The sequence below is a fragment of the Solanum stenotomum genome, chromosome 1 (assembly GCF_019186545.1).
Source record: "Solanum stenotomum isolate F172 chromosome 1, ASM1918654v1, whole genome shotgun sequence".
Lineage (NCBI taxonomy): Eukaryota > Viridiplantae > Streptophyta > Magnoliopsida > Solanales > Solanaceae > Solanum > Solanum stenotomum.
The window spans coordinates 97068908-97094117 of record NC_064282.1 but is presented as its reverse complement, the minus strand read 5'-3'; the positions used below and the strand labels follow the sequence as shown (position 1 = coordinate 97094117).

The following is a 25210-nucleotide window of genomic DNA, read 5'->3' as shown; positions in this document are numbered from 1 at the left end:
ATGTCAACAAAGTTGTAGGGGTCTAAGAAAAAATATCCAAATAAATAAAAGGATAATTATTAAAAGTCTTCTATTGCTATATAAATAAATAAAATAGAAAAATAGAATGACAAGTCTTATGAGAAGTGGTAAGCAACTAAGAGATTGAATTTTGGATTATTTTGTTTGGTTTTTGTATTCTATTAATTTAATTTTGTTTGGATTTTTTATTCAATTAATTAATTTAATGCCATAGATTTGTTTGACTATTTAAAACAAAATTGTTACCGCCGGCCGCCGGCCTCCGTCGGAGGGCTAAGAGGGAAATCGATCCGTCGAATCGTAATAGTTATAGTTATCGTCGATAGAGTTATTATTTATTATGATTTTTTATGAGGTTTGTTAAGCTATTGCGTAGTGTGAAAAAATTATAATTTTCACATTGTAATTATTAATCGGGGTGTAACTAGTTAAAAAAATGATTTAATTCCTTTTGTTGACATCTGAATTGTTGAATTTTCTTGGCATAAAGAAACATTTAATATAAAATGAAATTTTTAGGTTACATCTCAACTATTGAATTTCATTGACAAGAGAAACATTTTAATATAGTGATAATAAATAAAAAATAAAAAAGATGTTTAAAAATTGTTTTAAGTCAGAATAAATCTCAACTATGACATTTTCAACAACAAAAGAAAAAAAACCTATGACTTATTTGTATATTTTTTTCCCCAACATTTCAACGATGAATTGTTAAAAAAAAAACAATTGGGAATTAGAGAAATTGTCCCAAAAGAAACAATTAAATTTTAATGTTTATTTATTTACTTCACGCCAAGCTAATCCAAATATTATAGTAAAATGGAAAGTAGGTAATTTATGTTTGACCATATTCGATTAATTATTAGTTACATACATTTAATTGAGTATACAAAATCAGGTATGTACATTGTATATCTTTTATATCTCCCTTTTTTTTGCCTAAAAGCTGACATCGTTTTGAGACTCAATTAATCTTAATTCACATTAAAGAATTTGTAAAAAAGCTCAAATCCAATACAACAATAACCACTTTTCAAATATATTAATAGGACTAAATTTCAATTAAAATTCCCAAAAGTAAACGTGACAATTAAAATTGTAAAAGCCCCAAACAAACATATAGAAATATCGAAAGCAAGACTATGGATTGATAGACCGAGGAAGGGAGATGAGAAGAGAAAATATAGACACTTCGGAAGGGAGATGGGGAGAACCAGACTTTCACACAACGATAAGCATAACCTCTCTTTCTAACTTCTCTTCCTTTTAAACTAGTTGCTAATTGGGTCTGAATCTCAAATCAACCTTTTTGGTCCAATAGCTGATTTCGTGACGTTAAAATTTATGTTAGGCTGCAGTTGATTTATAACAAAATTTCACTTTACAAGATAAATCGTTCTTTATTAAAGACGACTGTATATCTCAAGCTTTTAGTTTCCTTTTCTTTTTGTTCCCTTTCAAAACAAATCAATTTGAATCCATATTTACTCTCTTTTTCAATTTTTTTCCCCCCTCTTCTCATTTTTGAATGAAATTATTAAAGTAGAAAAACAGACTATTAATAAGTACCATCAAAGGGACAAATGCTTTAAATCTTCTATTTTCAAAGCTTGAACTCGAAATGTTATTAAGAATAGATGAATTTGGTTGATCACTTCATACCCTTGAAAACTACAAAGCATGCTGTATATAGAAGCACAATATGTTATTTCATAGTCTACTATTAAAATGGATTGAATATACATTAAAGTTCGACTAAAGTTGAATCTGAGTTGAAAAATCTCATATTGAGGTAAACTGTAAAGTGCTTCTTAACAAAGGCGATTTCGTATTCAAGGGGACTCAAATCTAAAACCTCTAATTAAGAATGAAGGGGTACTTACCACTCTACCACAATCCGTATTGGTAACTTTTGTGCATGTTGTTAAATGTCTGTTAAGTAGTCAACTTATTTACATAATGAACACTTGAAAACACGCACATGAACTTATTAAAATTTTGGGTCGTAAGTATCTAACAAGAACACGTTATTATATATTCTATCAAAACAAACTATAGTAGGCACACATATCTTACGTGTCATAATATGTGTCATACGCAACATAATATAAATCAGTTTGAGTGTATCTTTGTCATATAGAACGATTCTATCTATTTATTATTCAACTGTATACACATTTAAACGTCTACTTCTCCAAGCCAAAGTTGAAGTACATACATATAGTAAAATCAAGTTAAAAAACACATTTACGCATACGAATAAGGTCCTATATATATACAAAAACATCCTTGGCGCCACTATCAAACAATGTTCCAAAGTAGAATGATTTTGAAGAATCTATGCAAACAAAAGCTTCAAATTTCTGGGAATAATATGTTGAATTCAAGATTCAAGATTTGTTCTTCTTCTTCAATCTCCACCAAGTCATCTAAGCTTCACAAATTGAAGAAAACTGAAAACCCAAATTCGAAAAACAAGAAAGAACCCCAGAATTTTACTTCACTCTTCAATGAAATCAGAGAGATTTTAGGAACAGAGAGTGTAATGCCATATGAATCCGCAAATTTAAAGGACACCCAATTCGTGAATTCATGGTCTTGCCCGGAAAGTGTTCGTGAAAATGCCAAGCAGAGTACAGAGTTGGAAGATTCATTATCTTGCACAGAACTTGTTTGTGAAAATGCCAAGCTGGAGGATTCATCGTCTTGCACGGAACGTGTTCGTGGAAATGCTGAGCTGAGGATAGAGCTGAAGGATTCATCATGTGTTGGTGGAAATGTGAAGCAGAGTGTAGAGCTGGAAATGATGAATTTACACAAAGATACTCGGGTTGAGGATTCGGTGAAAAGGGATGTTAGTTCTATAGTTCACAAGATTACGGGGATTTTGAGGAGTGAATGTGATGTGATCGCCATGGAGGAATGGTTGGAAAGTGCAGGTTTTGAGTATAACGAGGAGGTCGTTGAGAAGGTTTTGAAGAGGTGTTTTAAAGTTCCTCATTTAGCTTTGAGGTTTTTCGATTGGTTGAAAACAAGAGAAGGGTTTAGTCACACTACGGAGACGTATAACACGATGATTTACATGGCTGTGGACTGTAAAGAGTTTCGTTTGGTTGATGAATTGGTGGAAGAAATGGAGAGGAGTTCTTGTCAGAAAAACCTTAAGACGTGGAGCATTTTGCTATCGCATTATGGGAATGGAAAGTTGATTGGCAAAGCATTGTCAATGTTTGAACAGTTGAAGAAGTTAGGTTATGAGCCCGATTTAAGGGCTTATACGATCATGTTGAGTTCACTTTGTAACGCTGGAAAAGCGGACATAGCTTTGGAGTACTTCAACGAAATGACCAACAAAAGCTTGATGTTGGATGAAGCTATGTCTGGACAGTTACTCAAATGCTTGGCTAACTCCGGAAATATTGCTGCAGTTCACAAAGTTGGTGACAACATGATAAGGGTTTGTAGTATTCCAGAAAACCACGTCTACAACCTTATGCTTAAGAGTTTCTGCATTGCGGGGAGGATTACAGAAGCTTTGGAATTGATTCGTGATCTGAAAAGTAAAAACATAAACCTTGACTCTGAAATTTTTACGACATTGGTGAAAGGACTGTGCAAAGCTGAGAGGATCAATGATGCATTGGAGATTGTTGAAATTTTGAAGAAAAGAAACGGTGCTGATGAGAAGGTTTATGCAGTCCTTATAAGTGCATACTTGAGGAGAAATGAAATTTCAAAGGCACTTAATCTGTTTCAGAGCATGAAAGATTCGGGAAGTTTGCTCAACGTTTCGACTTATACCAATCTGATGCAGCACCTTTTCAGGGTTAAAGAGTTTCAAGAAGCGTTGAACCTCTATAGTGAGATGACAGAGATGGGAGTTAAATTGGATGCTGTTGCAGCTACTGCTGTAGTTGCAGGTTATATCATCCAAAACCGCATTTCTGAAATGTGGGAAGTGTTCGAGAATATGAAGGATAAAGGAATTGTCTTTACTCGGAAATCGTACCTCATATTTGTCAAGGAACTTACCAAGGTGTCAGGGACAACGGATATTTTCAAGGTTCTGAATGAAATGAAGGCCTCTAAGATGTTTATTGGAAACGATATCTTCCAGTATGTTATTTCGTACCTGGAGAGAAAAGGAGATATGAAGAACATCAACAGGATCAAGCTGCTACAGGGGGGTTGTGAAGTTCACAATCAAGAAAATGAAACACCTGAAGTGAGCAGTCAACGAGAACGAAACTTGGAGTTAAATTCAGACAACCTAGAAGTGTCCCCAGCTCATGACATACCTGAGGCAGCTTCAAAATCCTCTATTGAATGTGATGTACATGAGGTTTGCCAAATTTTGATTTCATCGAGGGATTGGTACTTAATACAAGAACAATTGGAGAAATGCAACATACAGTTCACCCCAGAAATTGTCATGGAAGTTTTGCGTAATTTCAGGCTGCAAGGTCGGTTAGCATTGCAATTTTTCTCTTGGGTTGAGAAGCTAAGTAGTTACAGACATACAACGGAATCCTACAATACGGCTATTAAAATAGCAGGACAGGGCAAGGACTTCACTCAGATGAGAAATCTTTTCTCCAATATGAGGAGAAACGGTTGCTTAGTAACAGCTCATACCTGGACAATCATGATAATGCAGTATGGGAGGACAGGACTCACCGATATTGCTGTTCGTACTTTTAAAGAAATGAAAGACAGCGGTTGCAAACCGACAGAAAGTACGTACAAAGCTTTGATTACATCTCTTTGTCAGAAAAAAGGTAGGAGAATTGATGAAGCAGTAAAAATATTCCAGGAGATGATTCAAGTTGGACACAGTCCTGATAAAGAACTAATCGAAGATTATCTTGGTTGTTTGTGTGAACTTGGTAAATTAAGGGATGCCAGAAACTGTACTGAATCTTTACTAAAGCTCGGTTTCAGTACCCCTTTAGCATACTCATTGTACATAAGATCACTTTGTCGAGCATGGAGGCTGGAAGAGGCTTTAGCATTGATCAATGAAGTTGATGACGAGCAGCATGTCTTGAGCCAGTACGTCTATGGAAGTTTAGTCCACGGACTACTACAAAAAGGGCAGTTAGAAGAAGCATTGGCAAGAATCGAATCCATGAAGCAGGCAGGCATTCATCCAACAGTCCATGTATATACTTCCTTGATTGGCTACTTCTTCAAAGTGAAACAGGCCGGAAAGGCTCTTGAAACTTTCAAAGAAATGAAAGATTCAGGCTGCCAACCAACTATAGTTACCTACTCAGCGTTAATACGAGGGTACATGAACGTGGGAAAAGTTTCCGAGGCTCAAGATGTGTTTCATCAGATGAAAAAGGATGGACCATATCCTGATTTCAAGGCATACTCCATGTTCATCTCTTGTCTATGTAGGATTGGTTATTCTGAAGAAGCTCTTCAACTTATATCTGAAATGTTGGATGTTGGGATTGTTCCTAGTACAGTTAATTATAGAACTGTCTTCTATGGGCTCAATAGAGAAGGTAAACAAGATTTAGCAAAGACTGTATTACATATGAAGTTAGATGTGAAAAGGAGGAGAAAGTTTCTAACTTGATATTATTTTTTTGTTCATAATTGTATGATGATCCATCTTATTTAGTTGTTGCCTTTTTTTTCATTTTTTTTTTTTTTGGTTTTCCACTCGGTATCCCGTACCTATACTTGCATTGGGGTCTGACTAAATCTAGATTTGCACCAACAAGTCCCACATTGAGGGGTATAGCAAATCCCGTTATTACCTAATTAATTGTATTATAATCTCAATACAACTTGTTCACCAACCAAAACAACCCCTTAATGTGATTAAGACCGTTAGGATAATAATGTCAACAAAATATCACTCCTTTTGGGGCTTGACTAAATCTGGATTTGCACCAGTAAGTCTCACATTGAAGTGTATAGAAAATCCCGTTAGTACCTAATTAATTGTATTATAATCTCAATATAACTTGTTCACCAACCAAAACAACGATTAAGACCGTTAAGATAATAATGTCAACAAAATATCACTCCTTTTGTTTCATTGTATGTAAACTCCTTTCATTGAGCATAAAGTTTAAGATAGAAAGATGTACTTTAAAACTTGTGGTCTTAAACATGCCAAAGAGATTTGTGTGACTATCTATAATCATGCCCTTTAACGTAAAATAGAAAGTTTAAAATTACTCCCTTCGTTCCTTTTTAGTTGTCATAGTTTCCTTTTTGAGATTCAAACGATATGAATTTTGACTAACATTTTAAGATGTATTTTTTCATCATATTGATTTGAAAAAAATTGCAATTTATAGTATTTTCTATATAGTTTTTGAATATCTAAAAATTTATTTTAAAATATCAAATGAATATAATCTAATTTATATTTGAAAAGAAACTTGAAGGGAGTAGTATTTTTTTTTTCTTGGAAGAAAACTAACAGAAGCAAGCTTATAAGTCCTGGAAATGGAGTTGCAACAAATCCTGAACTCAACTCAAACTCCAGTAACTTTAAGGAACATCCCTTTCCATTCAAATGCAACATTTCGAATCGTCGAAATCGACGTATTCTTATTCAGTTTTCATCATTTCATATAAATAGTAACTACATGATCAAATCTACCAGGATCATTCACCAATGAGTGAGAGAGATCGTGTATTCATACTGCTATCGACGTTCTTGGCAATTATTTAGTGGATCAACAGTGTGTACATTTTCGGGGTCGTGTTGGAAAGTATGGTAGGTTGACTAGATCCACCGGAGCAAGCGAACACCCAACTTCATCAGATCAACTGATTGTCGTATTCTGTGAACGCGCTGCTGGTGGTTCGGGTCTGTCCGCTTGTGCCTAGTTGCATTTCACTCCCAAACCACAGCTTCATGTTTCTATTCAAGTTCACAAGCAAATACAATAACAGGACAAGTAAATCCCACAGTATTTGAAGTTTGAACCTACAATTACTAATGCTGAACCAACATAATACATAGATAGACGCCTTAACTTGGCCTCAACTAGCAACCGAACGCTCCAACTTTAAGGATGCACATCTAGCCACCTTAACTTGTCTCGTCTCCACTATGTCAATTAAACACTCCCAACTTACAAAATGATCATCTAGATACCAGCAAAATTTATGTGTCGCGTCAACGTTGGGTGTCCACGAGACACATTAAGGACAAATTGAGGTGTCTACATGTGCATTCTTAAAGTTGGAGGTTAAGGTGCCCATCTATATATAATGCCTTTCACAAATATGTTCTAGAGAACTTCAGTAACCACAATGAGTATTTTACAATAAAAGTTATAGGTCAAGTGAAGCCAAGCCCCGGACATTTTCACAATGAAAAATATTAAGTCCCGGTGTAGCTAGTTCAATACCCTCACATAACACCAAGTTGGTGACTGGAAAACCATCAGCTCGATGGATGTTTACCAAACGAGAATAAATCAAAGATGAAAGTTCAAGGTTCCATACCCATAAACTAGAGCTTTCTCACTATCTCTTCATTTGCACGCTTGTAGTAAGTCATCCTTCGGATTGCAGCCAGAGCTTCTTCATACTTTCTACTTTGGAAGGCGTCTGTAAAAGAGATGGATGATTGTTCGAACTTTCCTTGTATCTGCAAAACAATGAAGAGCGCCCACAGATAGAATTAACAAAACAAAAAAATTAAACTATCAGCAATTGGCATTGTTAAGACTTATGACTACTGTAAAGTTACACATATGCCATAAATACAAACAATAGAAGTGTTCAATCAGTTCTTTCTTATTATGATTACACATGTGAAACTTGTAGAAGCCTTTGCAGTAGTTCATTTCACACAGTAAAAGTTTGAGATGGCTTTACACGAAAGTTCGTCTAGCAGAGGGGGAATAATTACAGAATTGATATACCATGCTCTCAAGGTAATGTCAATCAGCATCAATTGCTTGATAACACTATGGAGGCGGCATCCGATAAAAAGCTATTACGCACCGGAATTTGCCCACTCAGCTGACCCCCAGATTGCACCCAGCACAAAAAAAGAAATGCAAGGGGAAAGCAACAAAATAATTTCTCTAACAGCTAGTAGAACAGTTGGGTAATCTGCGCAAAATTCAAACAGGGTTGTTGTAAATGCTTATACTACTGGCGTCCTTTTATACCTGCCCCTGAATTTGTTTAAGTGCCTGTGAGTCATCAGCTTCGTCAACAGTTTCTCTGATTTCCAGCATCTGCAAGTGAAATATTTGATGACTAATAATCGGAGAAGATGAATTTAGGCAAGCCACTGAGGAGGAGCTAAGTTAGCACCTTTACAAAGACCAAACAAAATAACATACCATTTTTCTATAGTAAATATTACATCTAAATGCTAATATTGTTAAACCCTACAAAGGAAGACCTCCAAATCATAGATAGTGTAACAAACTCATACCAAGACAGCATAACCAAAACTTTTACGATTAAGACGGAAGGAGCAAAAAAAAGTGTAAGTCAATTGGTTGAATGTGTGGTCAAATCATTTTTCATATTACTTTTGAGCCGAGGGTCTATCGGAAACAATCTCTCTACCCCACAAAGATAGGAGTAAGGTTCGCGTACATCCTATGGGTATGTGTTGTTATCATCATATTTCATATTCCAGGCATCGACTGTCAATTTCTATCTTACACAAAAGGCCAACATGTCCAAGAAACAATTGGCAGCAGCGCTTATTAAAAAGCAATTCCAGAACACCAAATTTTACCTCAGTCAGCAGCTCTACATCATCAATCTTCTCCTCTTCATCCACATGCACGCCTTCCAACTTCAGCTGGAAGCCAGGACAAAACGTTAAGAAGAAAAATGACAGGACTTAGTAGACCACAATCTGCAACTTCTATTACTTTACACCACTATCTTTCCTTGAGTTGCAATTATATTATTGAGTTTTTCTTTATATTAAACACTTCAGTGCAGATATTTCAGATCTTCACTCTGAAGGAAAAGGGAAGAAAAAAACACGGAGGAAACCAAATGCAATGGGCCAAAGTAGTCAACTTTTCATCTCTTGCAGTTCTCTAGAGGAAACAAGAACTCATATGTCGGAATATGAAATATGTGTGTAAAACATTAGCCTTTACAGTTTATACTATCTTTTTGTCCTTATAGTTTGTTAAGCACATTTCAGCCTAAAAAGGGGGGAAAATAGGAGTTATCTTCTGTCAAATGTCTCTTGCACATATAAATCATTGCGGAGATACAGAATATGTTCGTGATGATCACCAATGAAAAAATGGAACTACAATAGCAGTAAGTATGTATTAAGTAATGGTAACCTACAATGTATATTGCCCTTGACAATGGATCAGTTAGTGTGCGGTAAGCATCAATGACACGAGCAGATTGTTCAGCAGCATACTCCCTTTCTTTCTAGCAGAAACAGCAAGAAGCCATAGTAAAACAATATCAAAATTTTGGCGGAAGGGAATCCCCAAAAGAATAATCAGAAGGAAGATTTTGTATTTATGTGTACAATGCAATTTTATGAACCTGAGATTTCGTGTGAACCAAGTCCGGATGTAGCTTCCTCTGCCAGTCTTTATACTTGCGTTCTAGATTCTCCCCCTCAATTTCATACTTCTTCTCCCTGAAAAAATGCAGAGAATCTTTAGCAAGTCAATTCGCTAAAGATGAAAGATAAATAAGAACTGACATAAATATATTTACATGCATATGTTTCGCAAGATATTACTATAACCTTATATTCCAACAATGGGTATGAATTAATATACTTATTTCGTGCAGATCCTTCGAGTACACTGCTAATGATCCAAATAAGTGATATCTGATACGTATGCCTACCTTATTTGTTACAAAGCTAAGAACACAATCAATTATCATGTACTATTTTGAAGTCCAAATCAATTACACTAAACTCTAGAACCTCCAAGTCAGGGGCGAATGAACAGTAGAAGCTACAGGGCCGAACCCAGTAGGTTTGCTTCAGATCAAGTATATACTAAACATGTACAAATTTCAAAACCAGTAACTCAAATGGTCAGTAGCTTCAGTGGTATACCGAACCCATAAAGTTCAAATCTTGGATTCGCCTTTGCTCCAAATACTAAAAAGGAAAAAGAATCCGAGCATAAACTAACAATATACCCAGTACAGACACATTCACTTCACTGTACCACCATTTATACAAGCTAAGAACAGGAGTGGAGCTAGCAAGGGCCAAGGGGTTCATCCGAACCCCCTTCAGCGGAAAATTACACCATTTATACATGGCTAAAATTATTTTTTATGTATATATGTTGAACCTCCTTTGCCCTCTTCGTGTGTTTAGTTTTTATATTTTGTTCTCCTTAATGAAAATTTTGGCTTCGCCACTCTAAGAACCTCCAAGTCATGGGAGAAAGCACAGTAGAAGCTACGGGTTCAGCCGAACACAATAGCTTTGATTCAAATGATGTACAAATATCAATAATTCTACTAAATATGTACAAATATTAACTTTCAAACCCCACTAACTAAAACGGTTAGTGGGTTACCCTGAAAACATAAAGTTCAAATCTTGGATCCGCCTTTCCTCCAAATACTAAAAAAAGAACAAAGTATCCTACCATGAACTAATAATATACCCAATACAAACTACATTCACAGTACCACCATTACACAGGGTTCAGCCGAACACAATAGCTTTAATTCAAATCATATATATATATATATGTATATATATGTTAATAATTCTACTACAAATATCAAATTTCGAACTCAGTAACCCAACTTACAGTCCAAAAATCTGGAAAAAATCAACAGATTGATCTACAGGTTGCACACAGCCACAAGCAGTGCAAACAAGAAACGGCATCGTATTTGAAGAAACCCCATTACAACAATTCCAGCAAGAATTTTTTTGAGCAGCTTCAGTGCTAAAAAGGGTTCTTCCAGAAAAACCCAAATCGTTTCTAAGAAAATTAAGCTTTCTAGATTGTATAAATTGAGGAAATTGCTCTACTTTTGGAGAAATTGATGGAAAATCGAATTGGGTCTTAGAAGAAGAAATCACTATTTCCCTTCTTCCCAATAATAATCTTTGTAAAAAGGGTGTTGAAATTCTCAGCTTCTTCATCAACATTTTTTTTTTCTTGGAGAAATTGATAGAAGAAGTTTCTCTAATCTTCAAGCTATATATATAAGCTCTCGGTAGGAACTAAGTTATGTTGGTTATATGATGATGGAGTGGTAAGGAGATTTTGAATTCGAACATTGAATATGATTACAGGGTAAATAGACTTTTTGGTCTAAAGTTGAGCTATCAATGCCCAATCCTTTTAAAAACTTACTTGAGTTAAGATGGACGAATCAAAATAGGTTAGATGATGGATTGTAATTTAATATGTCTAATTTCATTCCACTTTTTAGAGATGTCAATGAATTTTTCCTTCATCAAATATTCACAAAAAGTTTCACCAATATTACATATCATTAGGATATGGTAGAGGTTAGGGGTTGAGTCGAGATTTGAATTTTAGGTCAAAGTTGGGTTGAGTTCGTGGTTGGGTCTAGGGTCGAGTCACAGGTAGATGTTAGGGGTTGAGTCCCGTATTGGGGTCATCGGCAGGTCTACATTGAGGTAATGATTGAGTCTTGAATTAAGATCGAGTTAAGGTCGAGGCTATAAGTTCTCATGTCGAGGTCGAGCCGAGGTTTAGATTCTATGTCGAGGCTGGGTCGGAGTCCTGGGTCAAGGTCGGGTCTTTTATCATGTGGTTGGGGTCGAGTTTCGTGTTGGTGACATGGGTCGGGTCCCAAGTCAATGTCAAGCCAAAAATCGAGATCGAGATCGATCCCAAAAAATCAAGGTTGAGTCCCAAATTAGAGTCAGGGTGAGGTTAAGGTTTAAATTATGTGTTGATGTTGATTTGGGGATCGAGACTTAGGTCCAATTCGAAAGTCGGGGTTGGATCCATTGTTGGGGTCAAGTTGAGGGTCAAGGTTAGGATTGAGTCTCTAATCAAGGTCTGAAATCGAGTCGTATCGGGCCGAAAATCAAGGTCGGGATCGAGTCCCAATTAGGGATTGTGGTTGAGTCTCGTGTCAATATTGAGTTGAGGATCAAGGTCTAGATCAAGTTCGGAATCGAGATGGGTTGAGTTTGGGCCAAAATAGCACTATTTTCTTCAATTTGTGGGATTGAGTGATGGATTGAGTTTGGGCTGTTTAATGAGTTGACTTTAGATTATTTTTGTCATGAATTAAGAAATTGTGCCCAAATTTAACCCATTTGTAATAGTCCAAAGCCTAATCCATTAAAACCTATATTAATTTCTCTATTTTTTTTATTAATATGAAATGTGGGTAAATTAATATAGAAAAAATTGTATAAAATAGCAAACTATTAATTCAAAATGCTATAACCATTTATGTTTATTTTTAACAATAGAATTTCATCTAATATATTAAAATTTTGAATTAAACTACTCAAATTTTCATATTGATTAATAAGATTTTTGACAATAATAACCAAGGTAACGCATTAGAACAAACGTTAACATTTTGTTAACTTGAAATAACCATTATCAATAATAAATGTTACTAGTAGATAATTGTTGTGAAGCTATTAAATATTTCATCTCGTATAAAAATTACTATAGCTATAAACTAAAATTATTAACTTGAAAAGATTATACTAACCTTACTTATAACTTAAGTAGATAATACCAAATGAAGAGAAAAAGTTCAAATTAACTATATTAAATGGTCTAAATTTAAACTTGAGTAAGTATCATATACAATACTTCTATTATGGAAACGATCAATAAGTAAGGATCTTTTGACACTTATATATGACTATTTCTTACATAATTTGGAAATAATTTTGTAACACTTCAGATATATTTGTTAGATTTGCAAACAAATGAGAATGAAAATAAATTGGGCATTATTCTCCGACAACAATCCACAGAAAATTCGGTTGGAAAATGATTTGAGAGAAGTATCATAGAAAACTTTTAATGAAAGAAGGATATTTTTATAAGTTATTTATCTTTTGTTTGTCTTTTCTATTATTAAAAAAAATTACGTTTTAAAATAATGTATTAGGTTTTGCAATTTATTCCTCCACATCTCTTTCAACCACCTAAAATAATGTATTTAAGTTTTGCAATTTATTCATCAGACATCTCTTTCAACAAATTTAAGATTTTATTTCTTTAATTAAGTTATATCTCAATAATAATTATTTTCTCAAAACTATATTTGTTATTTTGTACGTTTAAGTTTTTAATTTCATGCTTCCATTAAGTTGTTATGTATACATGGTGCTTTATCCGTACACGTTTCTCCAGTTCTCATAAATATTATACGGAATAGAACTTTTTAAACTTGAAAGAAGTAAAAAAATTATCGATAATGTAGGCTCAATATATGTCATATACCTTTAAAACTAAATATTTCCCTCATATATACGATATAATTTTTTAAAGAAAGAATATCATTTGACAAATGACAATATTTAGAATAATGTAATTTCGCCACATGCTTTCAAAATCTAGTAGATCTATGTTAAAACAACAAATATCAAGATAAATATGCACATTTACTTTTTATTCAAATAAAAATGAATACTATCAATGTCCTAATTAAAATCTAAACTCTCAATTATTTTAGGAGTATAGCAAGAGGAAGATATTTTTCAACCTCTTCATTGAAAAACAATTGAACTTCTTATCTTTTTCATTTAATTTTATATGATATTATGTTTTCATTTTTTTAATAAAAAATCATTATATATGTTTCAAAATAATTTAACTCCTTTGTTTAAAAAAAATAACTTTAAAGATTTCATTTTATCAAGATCGTGTGCATTAAAACATATAGTTATCAATCCTAATATGTTAATGCATAGCTTTTCTTTTTTCATTAAAATTTTCTTAACATATAAAAAAGTGATCAAATGTATATCAGCATTTAGTCAAACTATATCATATAAATTTAAATTAAAAAAAAATTAATCAAAGTACACCACATAAATCAAAATAAAAGAAGTATATTTTTAATCAAATACACCACATAAATCAAAATGAAAGAAGTATATTTTTTTTATTTTTTTTATAATCCAAATGTCTTACAAAACAATCAGCTACTTCCTCTAACACAAAACTTCAAATTAAAGTCTCTTCCAACCCAAAACTAATAAAAAAAAACTAATCAAAACCACAAGATCCTATTATTTTGTTGCTTCTAAAACAGTCCCATTGAGAAAATGCTCATCAAAAATTACAAAAGAACATATTATTTCGTATGTTAAATTTTACTTGTCATGTTTTATTTTGTGAGAGTTAATTTATTAACTAATCTCCAGAGCTATACTAAGTTAGATTATCAATAGTTTAAATTTAAATTTTAGATATTCTAAAATTATATGAAAAATACTATAAGTTGTAACTATTTTCATATTAATTTCATATAATAAAAAAATACATCTTCAAATACTAATTATAAATTTTACATTTTAACATTTAAAAAATAAAACACAACAAATAAAATAAACGAAGAATAACTCAATTGATAAAGCATGAATCTTGAACTATTAAAAATTAAAATAAAGAATGTTATTAATAAAAAAAATAACAGCCATGTTGAAACTCTCAAACTCTCCTTTCAGATATACAGAGAAAAAAAAAATGCAATTTAGTTATTTTACGTATCTAAATTCAATTTTGATGAAATTGCTTATTTCCTAATCTATTTTCCAATATAATCACTTTCTAAACAATCTAATTACTATGACTATCAATTACTTCAAGTTTAACCAAACTAAACAAATTGAATTTATTTATCAAAGTTATAAATATTATAAAGTTAAAGTCATAAATAAAAACTTAAGTCCCTTTATTATTATTATTATTATTATTATTAGAGTATTTCCTATTAGTCTTGCTAATTACTCATAAATAAATAAAAATTAAAAATTGTCTAAACTATGTGATTTATAAACTTTAATCATGATATGTAATGTAGTAAGAGGTTATTCAAAACAACTAAATACTTTCATCCACAATTTTTAACGGCAATAAATATACAAATTAATAAAAAATGTTAAAGTTCTTACCGACATTAATTAACTATCATTAGAACTAATGTAGAGTCCATCACCAAAAAGGGCAAATATGCTCTATTTATTAGACAGAAAAGATATACGTAAGCCACTTTTTTAACGAAGAATATATTAACTCAGGTACTTGTGGTATTGTCACCATCATATTACATTACTATAAATATGGGCATGCTTAGTTACACTATGTTGTACAAAACTATATTGCTCAGACTCTTACGAAAAAAGATGTCACGTGTGTGTCTGATCCTGCAAAAGCTATTGCAATTTGGAGGATTCACCACAGATGCGGTAACATTTTTGGAAGGTTCGAGCAACATAGGTACAGAACACTCTGGTATTGACCCTTAATTACATAAGAATTTTACATATGTAGTAACAGGTAAACTATAGCTGCTTTCTCCTATGAACAAAATTGCTCTAACTCATGACTTGTTCTGGTTTAAAAGACAAGCAGCAGTAAAATGGTAGCTTTCGTCTTCTTATACCGTGTTTTTTTCCATGGACAGACGCAACATTTTCTTCCTTCATTTGGTCTACATGTACAGCAATGTGTTGTGTGTCGCCTAAGATTTCAACATAATCATCCGGTGATGCAGGAGCAATCTTCGTGTTGTGGTTAGCTTCCTTCGTGCACAAACTAGAACTTGTACGCCTGGAGAAAAAAGTTACGCCAATTTTGAGAGAAACTCATCTAGCATATCAACAAAGATGTTATCATAGGAAATGCATAGTCACAAAGATTAAGTGTTCTCGGAATCTATGTTGCTTGGACACTCCAGAAATGTAGGTGCATCCATGTCGTATCCTCCAAAAAAGCATAGGTTTTGGAGGATCCGACACAAATACTGTAGACACAAACCCGACAATACTTATGAAGAGTCCGAGCAACATAGCTCAAAACAACCTTTTTTGTCATATATAAGTCCAAACTTTCAGATTTTCTATGGTAAAGAAGTTGTAGAAGTCTTTAAATGGCTAGCATGTTTTGCAAATACGATATGCCGGTTTGGAAAATAAATACTCCCTCTTTTCAATTTGTTTGTCTTACTTACCTTTTTGGCCCGTTTAAAAAAAGAATGTCTCTTTCCCTTTTTGGCAATTCTTCTATTCTAATTTTCCATGTGAAATGTTTAATACTACAAGATTAAAGCGTATATTGGTACATTCTACATATTTTTAGTTTAGAACCAAAAGATTCAAAAGTCTCCTCACTTTCTTAAATTCCGTGTCAAGTCAAAACTAGACAAAAAAATTGAAACGGAGAGAGTATTTAATTTCTCTGGAACCGATGTAACACAAATGATGTAGAATAGGTAAGCTTGGCATAGTTCATATTTCAATGAAGCCTCTAGCAATTAAGCAAACAAAATTTTACCTGGAACCATGACTAGCAGAGCTGTTCCTGTGTTCGTTGTGTGTCGCCTCTGATAATTCTTTTCCGGGTGATTCAGCGCAAGCTATGCGAGTTCCATGAATTCGATCAGTTTCTGATGATTTTGAGTCTTTCCGTCCATCCTCCTCTACACCTAAAGACTTAACAGTAGCGTTTCCGGAAACAGATCTAATTTCCAAATTATATCCAAAATCCCTTATGATAGAAATAGCCTTCTCCAAAGTTCCCAGAGCTTGTCGAACCTCAGATCTAATCACGACCATCTTGTTGTTGGAAGGCACATCTACGAGTTGATTAGCTGGAGAATCCCCGACTTTCTCGTCATTCTCATCTAAACTTTCAATCATTTCACTTGTATCTTCATTAATTTCCTCAATTTCACTATGAACTTTTTTATCTTCAACATTTGTTCCTGTTGCTTGATCCGGTTGAACATAGGAGTCTTTTATCGGGTCTTGCGCCTCTAAAGCACCATTTCCATCTCCTGTCCATTCATCAACTCTGAGACATGCATCTTTCTTGAAGTCCTTTTGCAGTCCCGAAGCCCCTTCATCGAGACTAGCATGTGCTTCTTCCTTGAGGTCTTGTAATTCTAAAGCCTCATTGTCATTAGGTACATTATCTGAATAAAGTGCTTTTCGTATTCGATCATATAGTGGATCTTTTAGAGCATTGCTGAAATCTTCGTCACCTTTGGTAACCGAAGCTACTTCCTGCAAGAAAAAAAGAACAGTATATTACTATCCAGAGAACTAAAATATTGGTTTGATCAGCATCGTTGTTCCAACGAATAAACAATATCAGAAACAGAAGTGATAATTGAATTGGCATTAACCTTTTTATAAAGCTTGAAGCCAGCACCTACGAGCTGCCTTGAAAGGAAATTGATGAATGAAGGAGGAACAAAGTCCAGTTTGATATCCATGTTTGCTATAGTCCTGTAAAATTTGATAAACACAAAAAGAGAGAAAATTTACATGGAAAAGGCTAGCATGAAAACGCAACAGGAAGCGTTTGAAGCTGATAATACTGCATATGTCGTCTATTTGCTTTTAAGTGTTGAGTTTTTAAGAGGTGTGAATGATGAAATGAAGCGTTCTCCCGAAAAGACTCCAAGAGAAAGGATGCAATTTGAATAGCACATTTTCACATTGAATAGGTTGTCATATGTCGTCTATTTGCTTTAAGTGTTGAGTTTTTAAGAGGTGTGAATGATGAAATGAAGCGTTCTCCCAAAAAGATTCCAAGAGAAAGGATGCAATTTGAATAGCACATTTTCACATTAAATGGGTTGTCACTTTTTCGATAAGGCACAATAGCACTTGTTCACAATACCCTTCGTTGGCTATAAATTCAGAGGACTAGCCTCCGTTTTCTGGGAAAAACACCTGAACTTCTACTGCATATTTTCTAACAAATTGTGTGATTTGTTACCGTCTTTATGTTCGATGAAGTTGTTGGCGTTTGAGGTACTACTACTCTAGCGACAGGTATATCTGTTTTATTCTGGGAGGAAGTAATCCAAAACCTCTGGTAACAAATTCCTTAATGACACACGGTGAATTTTGTGGTCTTAAAGTTTCTATTTTCTGTTCCAGTTTATTTCGAAAATTCTGGTTTACTGGTTTGATAACAGGATACCAACAATAAGTACTTTTAATACATAAGAAATCCAAAGATACCTGAAGTAGCTACGATTATCAGTAACTTTCTGGATAGCAAAACCTCCCACCACGTCAATTCGTACTACATCCTGCGGTGGTGGTATTCCGTCTTTCGAGTACCCGTGAGTGCTTCTATCAACAGTATCTACATCAGAGATCTGGAGACATTCACAAAACAATCAGTTACTCTAATGATGATGAGAACAAATATGTTAACGGAAAAATGTCATGGACTTTCACAAGCTTACCGAATTTAGAAGCACTACTATCAGACCATCTTGAATGTACTCGAATACAAAGAAATGTACAAGGGCCTCCCTTGTTGACAATGGCCATGAAAGCTTCATCCTAACTTACAAGTAGTTAAACATTATATCAGCATATTAGAGATATAATAAGAACAAAATAAGCATCTATAACTACTACTCCCGCAATTTCAATTTGTTCGTCTGATTTTGACATGGCAGGGATTTTAAGAAAATAAAAACGACTTTTGAATCTTGTTAAACTAAAGATATGTAGAATGTACCAAAATGTCCATTAATCTTGTGGTCTTAAACATGCCATAAAGAGTTGCGAGAAAAGGAAAGAGACACTCTTTTTGAAACGGACTTAAACGGAAAGTAAGCCAAACAAATTGAAATGGAGGGAGTATAAGATGACGGACCTTACTAGACATATTTGTTCACCCTCTCTGACCTTCTGCACGCACTCGGAGGCTGCAATCTTAAATGTTGGAATTGTGGTTTGCGGCCACCTGATGTGATAATGAGGTGTATTAACATTCAATGCACATGTTAAGATAATTTATAACTTTACTGATATTTTATTTAGCATTAAGTTTCTTTTTTTCTTCACATTTACTGCATTAAATCTATCAGCGGCTTTAATGTACATCACCACCTTGATAAATTATGAGAGCAATCACTCCCCAACAGAGACAGAACCAAGAAATTTTGGTTGTGCTCGCATTATAAAATTTATTTGTTTTATCAACTACTTGGATTGTGGTAATGAAAAAAATTAATGGGAGGATGCTGTGATACAATTTCATTTGATTCACAATCTCTCCCCTTAATGAATTCACCATGATTGTTGTTCTGCGTAAATTGCTTGAAATGACATCTATCCACCGGACATGGACAGCTCCCACAGCTCCAGCTTACTGAGGACATGATCCTAGATGGGAAGGTTTAGAGGTCGAGAATTGGGGTAGAAGGCTAGTGAGTAGCCGGGTGCTGTCGAACTTTATGTGTGAGAGGTAGGGTGATATTTAGTAGGCGTGTAGTTTCTTATTCTTCAGTGAGTATTACTACTTGTTGTCTCATTTGCTTTGTATCTTTCTATCTTATTATTGTCATTCTATTCTTGCAATTCTGCTTCGGAAATACGTCTTTTGAGCAAAAGGGTCTATCACTAGCACCCCTTTCTTTTATCAAAGTCTAATCAGGGAGAACAATCGGAAAAAAATTGGCAATATACTAGGTAAGTTGTTGTTGACATCTATCCACCAGTTCTACTAGCCTCATATCTGCCAAACTTATAGTGCTATTTTTCTTAACCTAATGCTCGCTGTCAAACTAAATAGTATCACAATAATATGCTGATACAAATACAATACCACCATTACAACTAAAAGTTTTGTAGTTCAAAAGCTCTCTCCATCTACTACAGTCACTTTGTCCGGCAGACAATGCGAACATCTGTATGTATTTATCCAAACAGCTCCCTAAATAATTTTTATTGCATTCTAAACATCACACGATACTAAAATAATGCAAGAGTCTATAGCATATGGGATCCTCACCATTTCTTGTAGAACTCTGCCCCCCATGAGATGCATAAACCTGAAACAGACGGTTGTTATCACAAAAGTTGTCCAATACTAACGCAACACGGACTTTCTGGAGGTGACCTTGTTTAATAACCACCCCAACAGTGAATATAAGGCAAAATAGTTGAGATTTTAATCTATCTTACAAACATCTGATGGGCCATCTACATAGCCTTCAACAAGGAGGGTATGGAAGGGAGTGCCTTCTGGTCCCTCTCGATACATAACACGGTAATCTTCAGTATCTTGTTTTACCTGCAAAAGAAGGAGAATCGGCATTACTCTCATAGTAAATAACAGATGGGGAGAAGTCTTTTGCAATACATGCATGGTAAGACTAAAATATCACATTCCAAGAAAGCAGCAGATTTTGGTGCCGCTAAAGACAACCAACATGTAAAAGAAAAGGGCAGCCCAGTGCACTAAGTTCCTGCTCTGCACAGGAGTCCCGGGAGGAGCCGGAACCAACAAGGATCTATTCTACGCAACCTTACCCTGCATTTCTGCAAGAGGTTGTTTCCACAGCTCGAGCCTCTGACCTCTTGGTCACACGGCAGCAACTTTACCAGTTACGAAAAGGCTCCCCTTCAAAGACAACCAACACGTGATGCTTCAAATAAGTTTCAGAGTCACAATGACATTGGTATGCGGAGAGTTTCGAGAATTAGGAAAAGATAATCTACAATGTGATAGATAGCCTACTTTCCAAACAGGATGAGCTGCTTCAGAAGATTTTGCCTTCTCATTATCAGTTACAGATGTACTCCTTAACATGCTCAGGAAGTTTGCCACTTCCTTGGTTCTTCGCTCTACTAGGCTGTCACTACATTCTGCAAAAAAAAGAAAAGAGGGTGGATGGAGGGTTGTGGAATGCATCGTTGCTTAGTATATGTTGGATGATACAGGTGACTGCCTATTTAAGTAAAATCCACATTTAGTGACATAGAACAAACCTTGAAGATCACATTCTGACGAGCGTAGCATTTGATTCTTGACAAGGTTTTTAAGTAAATCATCATTTACAAGATCATGAGACGACAATGTCTGATCTAACTTAGCTCGGTACTGAGAGATGTTACCAGTGTCCCTCATATTGCATATCCTAGGAAAACAGAACTGTTTTCTCTCAAATTTTTTAAAAGCCGCAACAGCTATACAAGAATTAAGTGTTTTTGGTGTTCCAAGTATGAATGGACCTACAAAATTATGAAAATGATGTTTCAGAAAAGCTGCATAGATGTGTTTGTATGAGTTAGTCGCAGCAGGAATTCGAAGTTCTGAAAAACAAAAATTATTATTCAAGGGATATGTATCTATGCCATGCATTATTACACATAAAATGGATTAAATGCTCTGAAATTTATCGGAGAGGAATTCAGTCAAACAAGGGAAAGAGCACTCAAATCTTGAGTGTTCGAATAAGGTGCATATGATGTAAACATAATACATGTTGCGCGATCCAAACAATTCTTAAGACTTTGTGTACAATGAAGACATAAAGTCAGCCAATATGTTACTCTTTAGGGATTTTTCCACATAGCATAACTACAACAACAACAACAATATATGCCCGGTGTAATCCCACAAGTGGGGTCTGGGTAGGGTAGGATGTATGCAGACCTTAACCCTACCTTTGTGAGGTAGAGAGGTTGTTTCCGATAGGCCCTCGGCTCACAAGAAGTGTAATCAAAACAGGATTGAAAGGAAAATAACGGCAGCATAATAGCAAGATACATTGAGCAAATGAAGCAACAAGTAGTAGTGCAAACTGAAGAATAAGATACTATGCGACCACTAACAAATACTACTAAATTAAGAGAAAATGGGATTGGCCCCCTCCCTCTCCCACATAGCATAACTAAGTAGGTAAAAGATAACAGATGCTACAGGTCCAATTAACTCTTCCTAAATCCACGAAAAGGGGGGAAAACGCCAACTCGGCTTCTAACAAGTAACATCTACTAGTCCATAGATGCACAAAACCAGAAACAGTCACCAAACTAACCAGAAAAAAATACATCCAACCCAAAGCAAACAAATACTTAATCAGACTGATAATGATTAACCAATCAACACAAACCAAACAATTCAACTCACTCAGCGGATGGTATTAGTTCAATCAAACTCATAACTTAAATCAACAAAAATCAAGAATTCACTTACTAGTATTCCCATCTTTCCTCAAACAAACAAAATAGAAATGATCACTTAAAAACCACAAAGACCTGAACTTTAACAATCAAAGTCAAGCAATCCTCCAATCAACAAAAATCAAGCTAATAGATGAAGCAAAGAATCCAAATTTCACCCAAGTTTCAACCTTTCAACTCATTTAGAAGCTGTTCTGAAAGAAACCAAGCTGGAATCTTGAAGTTTTGAGCATGACGCACTAAGGGGAATGAAAGAACCCGCAAACAAATACAACAACAACTACGCCTCAGCCCCAACTACCAAACAAATCGGGGTCGGCTATATAAATGCCCACTTCTTCATTTAAACTCATTTCATGTCATTATCATACTAAATAAAATCAAACTCAACCAAATCATCCAATCAACAAAAATCAAACCAACAGTTGAAGCATAGAATCAAAATTCATCCAAGATCAACCTTTACTTCACTCAACAACTGTTCTGAAGGAAACCAAGCTGGAATCTTTAATTTTTAAGCATGACCCAGTAAAGGGAAAGAGAAAATTCATAATAATCAAACTCAAGCAAAACCATTATTCATAAGAATTCACATACTGCTATTCCCATCTTTCCTCAAACAAACAAAACAGAAATTACCACAAAATTGTCACAAACCACAAAGACATGAACTATAACAATCAAACTCAAGCAATCATCCAATCAACAAAAGTCAATTTTCTTTTATTCTTTTACCCCTCCCCAATAAGCTCCCACCTTTTTTTGTTCCCTAGCTTACTCAAACCCACAACCTCAGTGTTGTAGGCGAAGGGTGCTTACCATTCGAGCAACCCCTCTTATCAATCAATCAACAAAACTCAATATAAAGCTGAAGCAATGAATAAAAACTTAATCCAAAGCAAAGAATCAAAACTTAATCCAAGATTCAACCTTTAACTCACCTCAGCAGCTGTTCTGAAGGAAACCAAGCTGGAATCTTGAATTTCTAAGCATGATCCAGTAAAGGGGAGAGAATTCATAATAATCAAACTCAAGCAAAACCATTATTCATAACAAGGCTCACAACAAATGGTATTAGTTCAACCAAAATCATAATTCAAATAAAAAATTGACATACTGCTACTTCCATCTTTCCTCAAACAAACTAAACATAAATGACCATCAAAAGGTCACAGACCACAAAGACATGAACTTTAACAATCAAACTCATGCAATCATCTAATCAACAAAAATCAAATTATTTAAAAAAAAATAAAATAAGCTCCCACACTTTTTGCTCCCTAGCTGACTCGAACTCACAACCTCATATTGGAGGCAAAGGGTGTTTACCATTCAAGCAACCCCTCTTATCAATCAATCAGCAAAACTCAAACTAACAGCTGAAGCAAAGAATCAAACTTTTTTTCAAGATTCAACCTTTAACTCACCTCAGCAGCTATTCTGAAGGAATCTTGAATTTTTAAGCATGACCCAACAAAGGGAAAGACTGAACTTTTATTTCCTCAAAAGTCACAGATCTCAAGGAAATTGATTAAAGCAAAAGGGGCAAAGTCAGGTGATATGAGACCACCAAGGTGGATATCTAACATGGGTTTTCCTTGAGAATAACAAATATGCAGACAACAAATGCAGAAAAATACACAGCTAAGAATCAGAATATGAACAATTCCAAAGAAATTTTCAAAGCTAGCAAATAGTTAGAATAAAATGGAGGTTCCAATGAATACTTGTTCTAATGGTAAGAAAAATGAGAAGAGTCAAGAAAATGGAAAGAAGCTTTGTCTTTAGACTTTTGTTGTTTTTTTCATGTCTAGAACTCGTATTTAAGTGATTAAATTTAAATCCTCACGACAAGACTCATTCGAGAGTGACACTCCTAATCATTGTCTTTTAGTTAATATTTTCAGCATTTGTACAATGTTGAACACTTCTAATTATTTGTATTCCATTTTTGACCATTTATTCAATATTTTTGAAATAAGATTAGTTAAATTTTATTTTTAAATAAATTAATAATTTATTAGAGAAAGATAAAGTAAAAAAGAAATTATGATTCTCTACGTAAAAGAAAAATATAATAACTAATATAGAACGGATGAAATGTTTTTTAATATTATGTTGTTTTAAACTCAATAAAAAATCTTTTTTTTAATAAAATATTATTCAAGTTAGCTTGTATATGTATTTTATTTATTTTATTAAATAATATTTTCTTCAACAAAATATATTTGTTGTGATGATGTTTTGTTAAGTTGTAAGAAATATTAAAGTTGAAGTTAAAAGATATATTTGGAAATTAAATTGTGTTTGGATATTAATTTTACTTCGAAGAAAATTAAACTTTTGTGAATAAAAATATTAGTTTAAATGAAAATTCTTCAAAAATAATTTTCTCAAAATAATTTTAATAAGAAGTTTCAAGATAATTAGTTGGAGAATTAATGATCTCAATGTTCACTTTTTTTCAGCATTTATTCCTCCCAACAATTTTTTTCACACCTAATTGATAGGTGAGGTTAGTGGTCCTATTCTATTTCCTTTTCTTTTCTTTAAAATTAAAATAAAGTCACCTAAAATAGAATGACTAAAATGAAATAGAGTCGCATAAAATAGAATGACTAAAATGATATATAACTTCTCCGATGGTATCAAAAGCGAAATTATACATCTGGCATTAATATTATGAGTAGTCTCATTTCTAATTATGTAATGATACATCAAGAAAAATATAGAAAAGTGTAAATTTGTAAATTTCAACTTATTTTACAATATTATGAGTGCTTATTAAGTTTTTTTGCATTATATAGTATGTTTGATATCATTCTTATTTGGTACGTCATTTTTAAAATGGACTCTGTAATATAAAATTTGATCAAATTTTAATACAAATTTGAATATCATAAAAATTAAGATAAATAAAAATTATACGGTAAGTACTTCATAATTACACAAAGGATTGCTACCAACTTATTTCTATTTATTTTTTAAAAAATTGGTGTTCAACTATAAAAAATAATTTTTTTAAAAAATCTACTTTTTGGGTGA

General features: G+C 33.9%; 4 protein-coding genes across 6 annotated transcripts in view; 1 reads left to right on the top strand and 3 right to left on the bottom strand.

The window, feature by feature from the left end:
- LOC125845778 (protein WVD2-like 4) overlaps nt 1-25210 on the bottom strand; it is an 81379-nt gene that overhangs the window by 17903 nt on the left and 38266 nt on the right. The window lies entirely within an intron of this gene.
- LOC125845729 (putative pentatricopeptide repeat-containing protein At5g06400, mitochondrial) lies at nt 2296-5639 on the top strand. The gene has a single exon (XM_049525268.1). It carries the CDS (start codon nt 2333-2335, stop codon nt 5609-5611), a length of 3279 nt encoding a protein of 1092 aa, XP_049381225.1. The 5' UTR covers nt 2296-2332; the 3' UTR covers nt 5612-5639.
- LOC125845809 (iron-sulfur cluster co-chaperone protein HscB homolog) lies at nt 6463-11225 on the bottom strand. The gene is made up of 7 exons (XM_049525333.1): nt 10794-11225; nt 9550-9646; nt 9340-9429; nt 8765-8830; nt 8181-8249; nt 7507-7651; nt 6463-6916 (listed from the first exon to the last, which is right to left on the bottom strand). Exons 1-6 carry the CDS (start codon nt 11138-11140, stop codon nt 7514-7516), a joined length of 807 nt encoding a protein of 268 aa, XP_049381290.1. The 5' UTR covers nt 11141-11225; the 3' UTR covers nt 6463-6916; nt 7507-7513.
- Nucleotides 15441-23938, bottom strand: LOC125845751 (uncharacterized). 3 transcript variants are annotated; one of them, XM_049525292.1, is made up of 11 exons: nt 23582-23938; nt 20969-21211; nt 20718-20845; nt 20162-20270; nt 19989-20028; nt 18849-18938; nt 18430-18529; nt 18200-18339; nt 17353-17455; nt 16500-17230; nt 15441-15776 (listed from the first exon to the last, which is right to left on the bottom strand). In XM_049525292.1, exons 2-11 carry the CDS (start codon nt 21105-21107, stop codon nt 15542-15544), a joined length of 1815 nt encoding a protein of 604 aa, XP_049381249.1. In that variant the 5' UTR covers nt 21108-21211; nt 23582-23938; the 3' UTR covers nt 15441-15541. The 3 variants fall into 3 exon arrangements, with proteins under 3 accessions (XP_049381249.1, XP_049381242.1, XP_049381254.1); XM_049525285.1 differs by having other exon boundaries at nt 23593-23882; XM_049525297.1 differs by lacking the exon at nt 23582-23938 and adding an exon at nt 23107-23127.

Coding starts and splice junctions, on each gene's coding strand:
- LOC125845729 (XM_049525268.1), top strand. CDS start 2,333: ATGTTCCAAAGTAGAATGATTTTGAAGAATCTATGCAAACAAAAGCTT.
- LOC125845809 (XM_049525333.1), bottom strand. CDS start 11,140: ATGTTGATGAAGAAGCTGAGAATTTCAACACCCTTTTTACAAAGATTA. Junction 9,647..10,793: donor TTTTTCCAGATTTTTGGACT/GTAAGTTGGGTT, acceptor GCATTTTTTCAG/GGAGAAGAAGTATGAAATTG. Junction 7,652..8,180: donor TTAAACAAATTCAGGGGCAG/GTATAAAAGGAC, acceptor ATTGTTTTGCAG/ATACAAGGAAAGTTCGAACA.
- LOC125845751 (XM_049525292.1), bottom strand. CDS start 21,107: ATGAGGGACACTGGTAACATCTCTCAGTACCGAGCTAAGTTAGATCAG. Junction 18,340..18,429: donor TAGTAGTGCTTCTAAATTCG/GTAAGCTTGTGA, acceptor GAATGTCTCCAG/ATCTCTGATGTAGATACTGT. Junction 15,777..16,499: donor TCTGCTAGTCATGGTTCCAG/GTAAAATTTTGT, acceptor TTTTTTCTCCAG/GCGTACAAGTTCTAGTTTGT.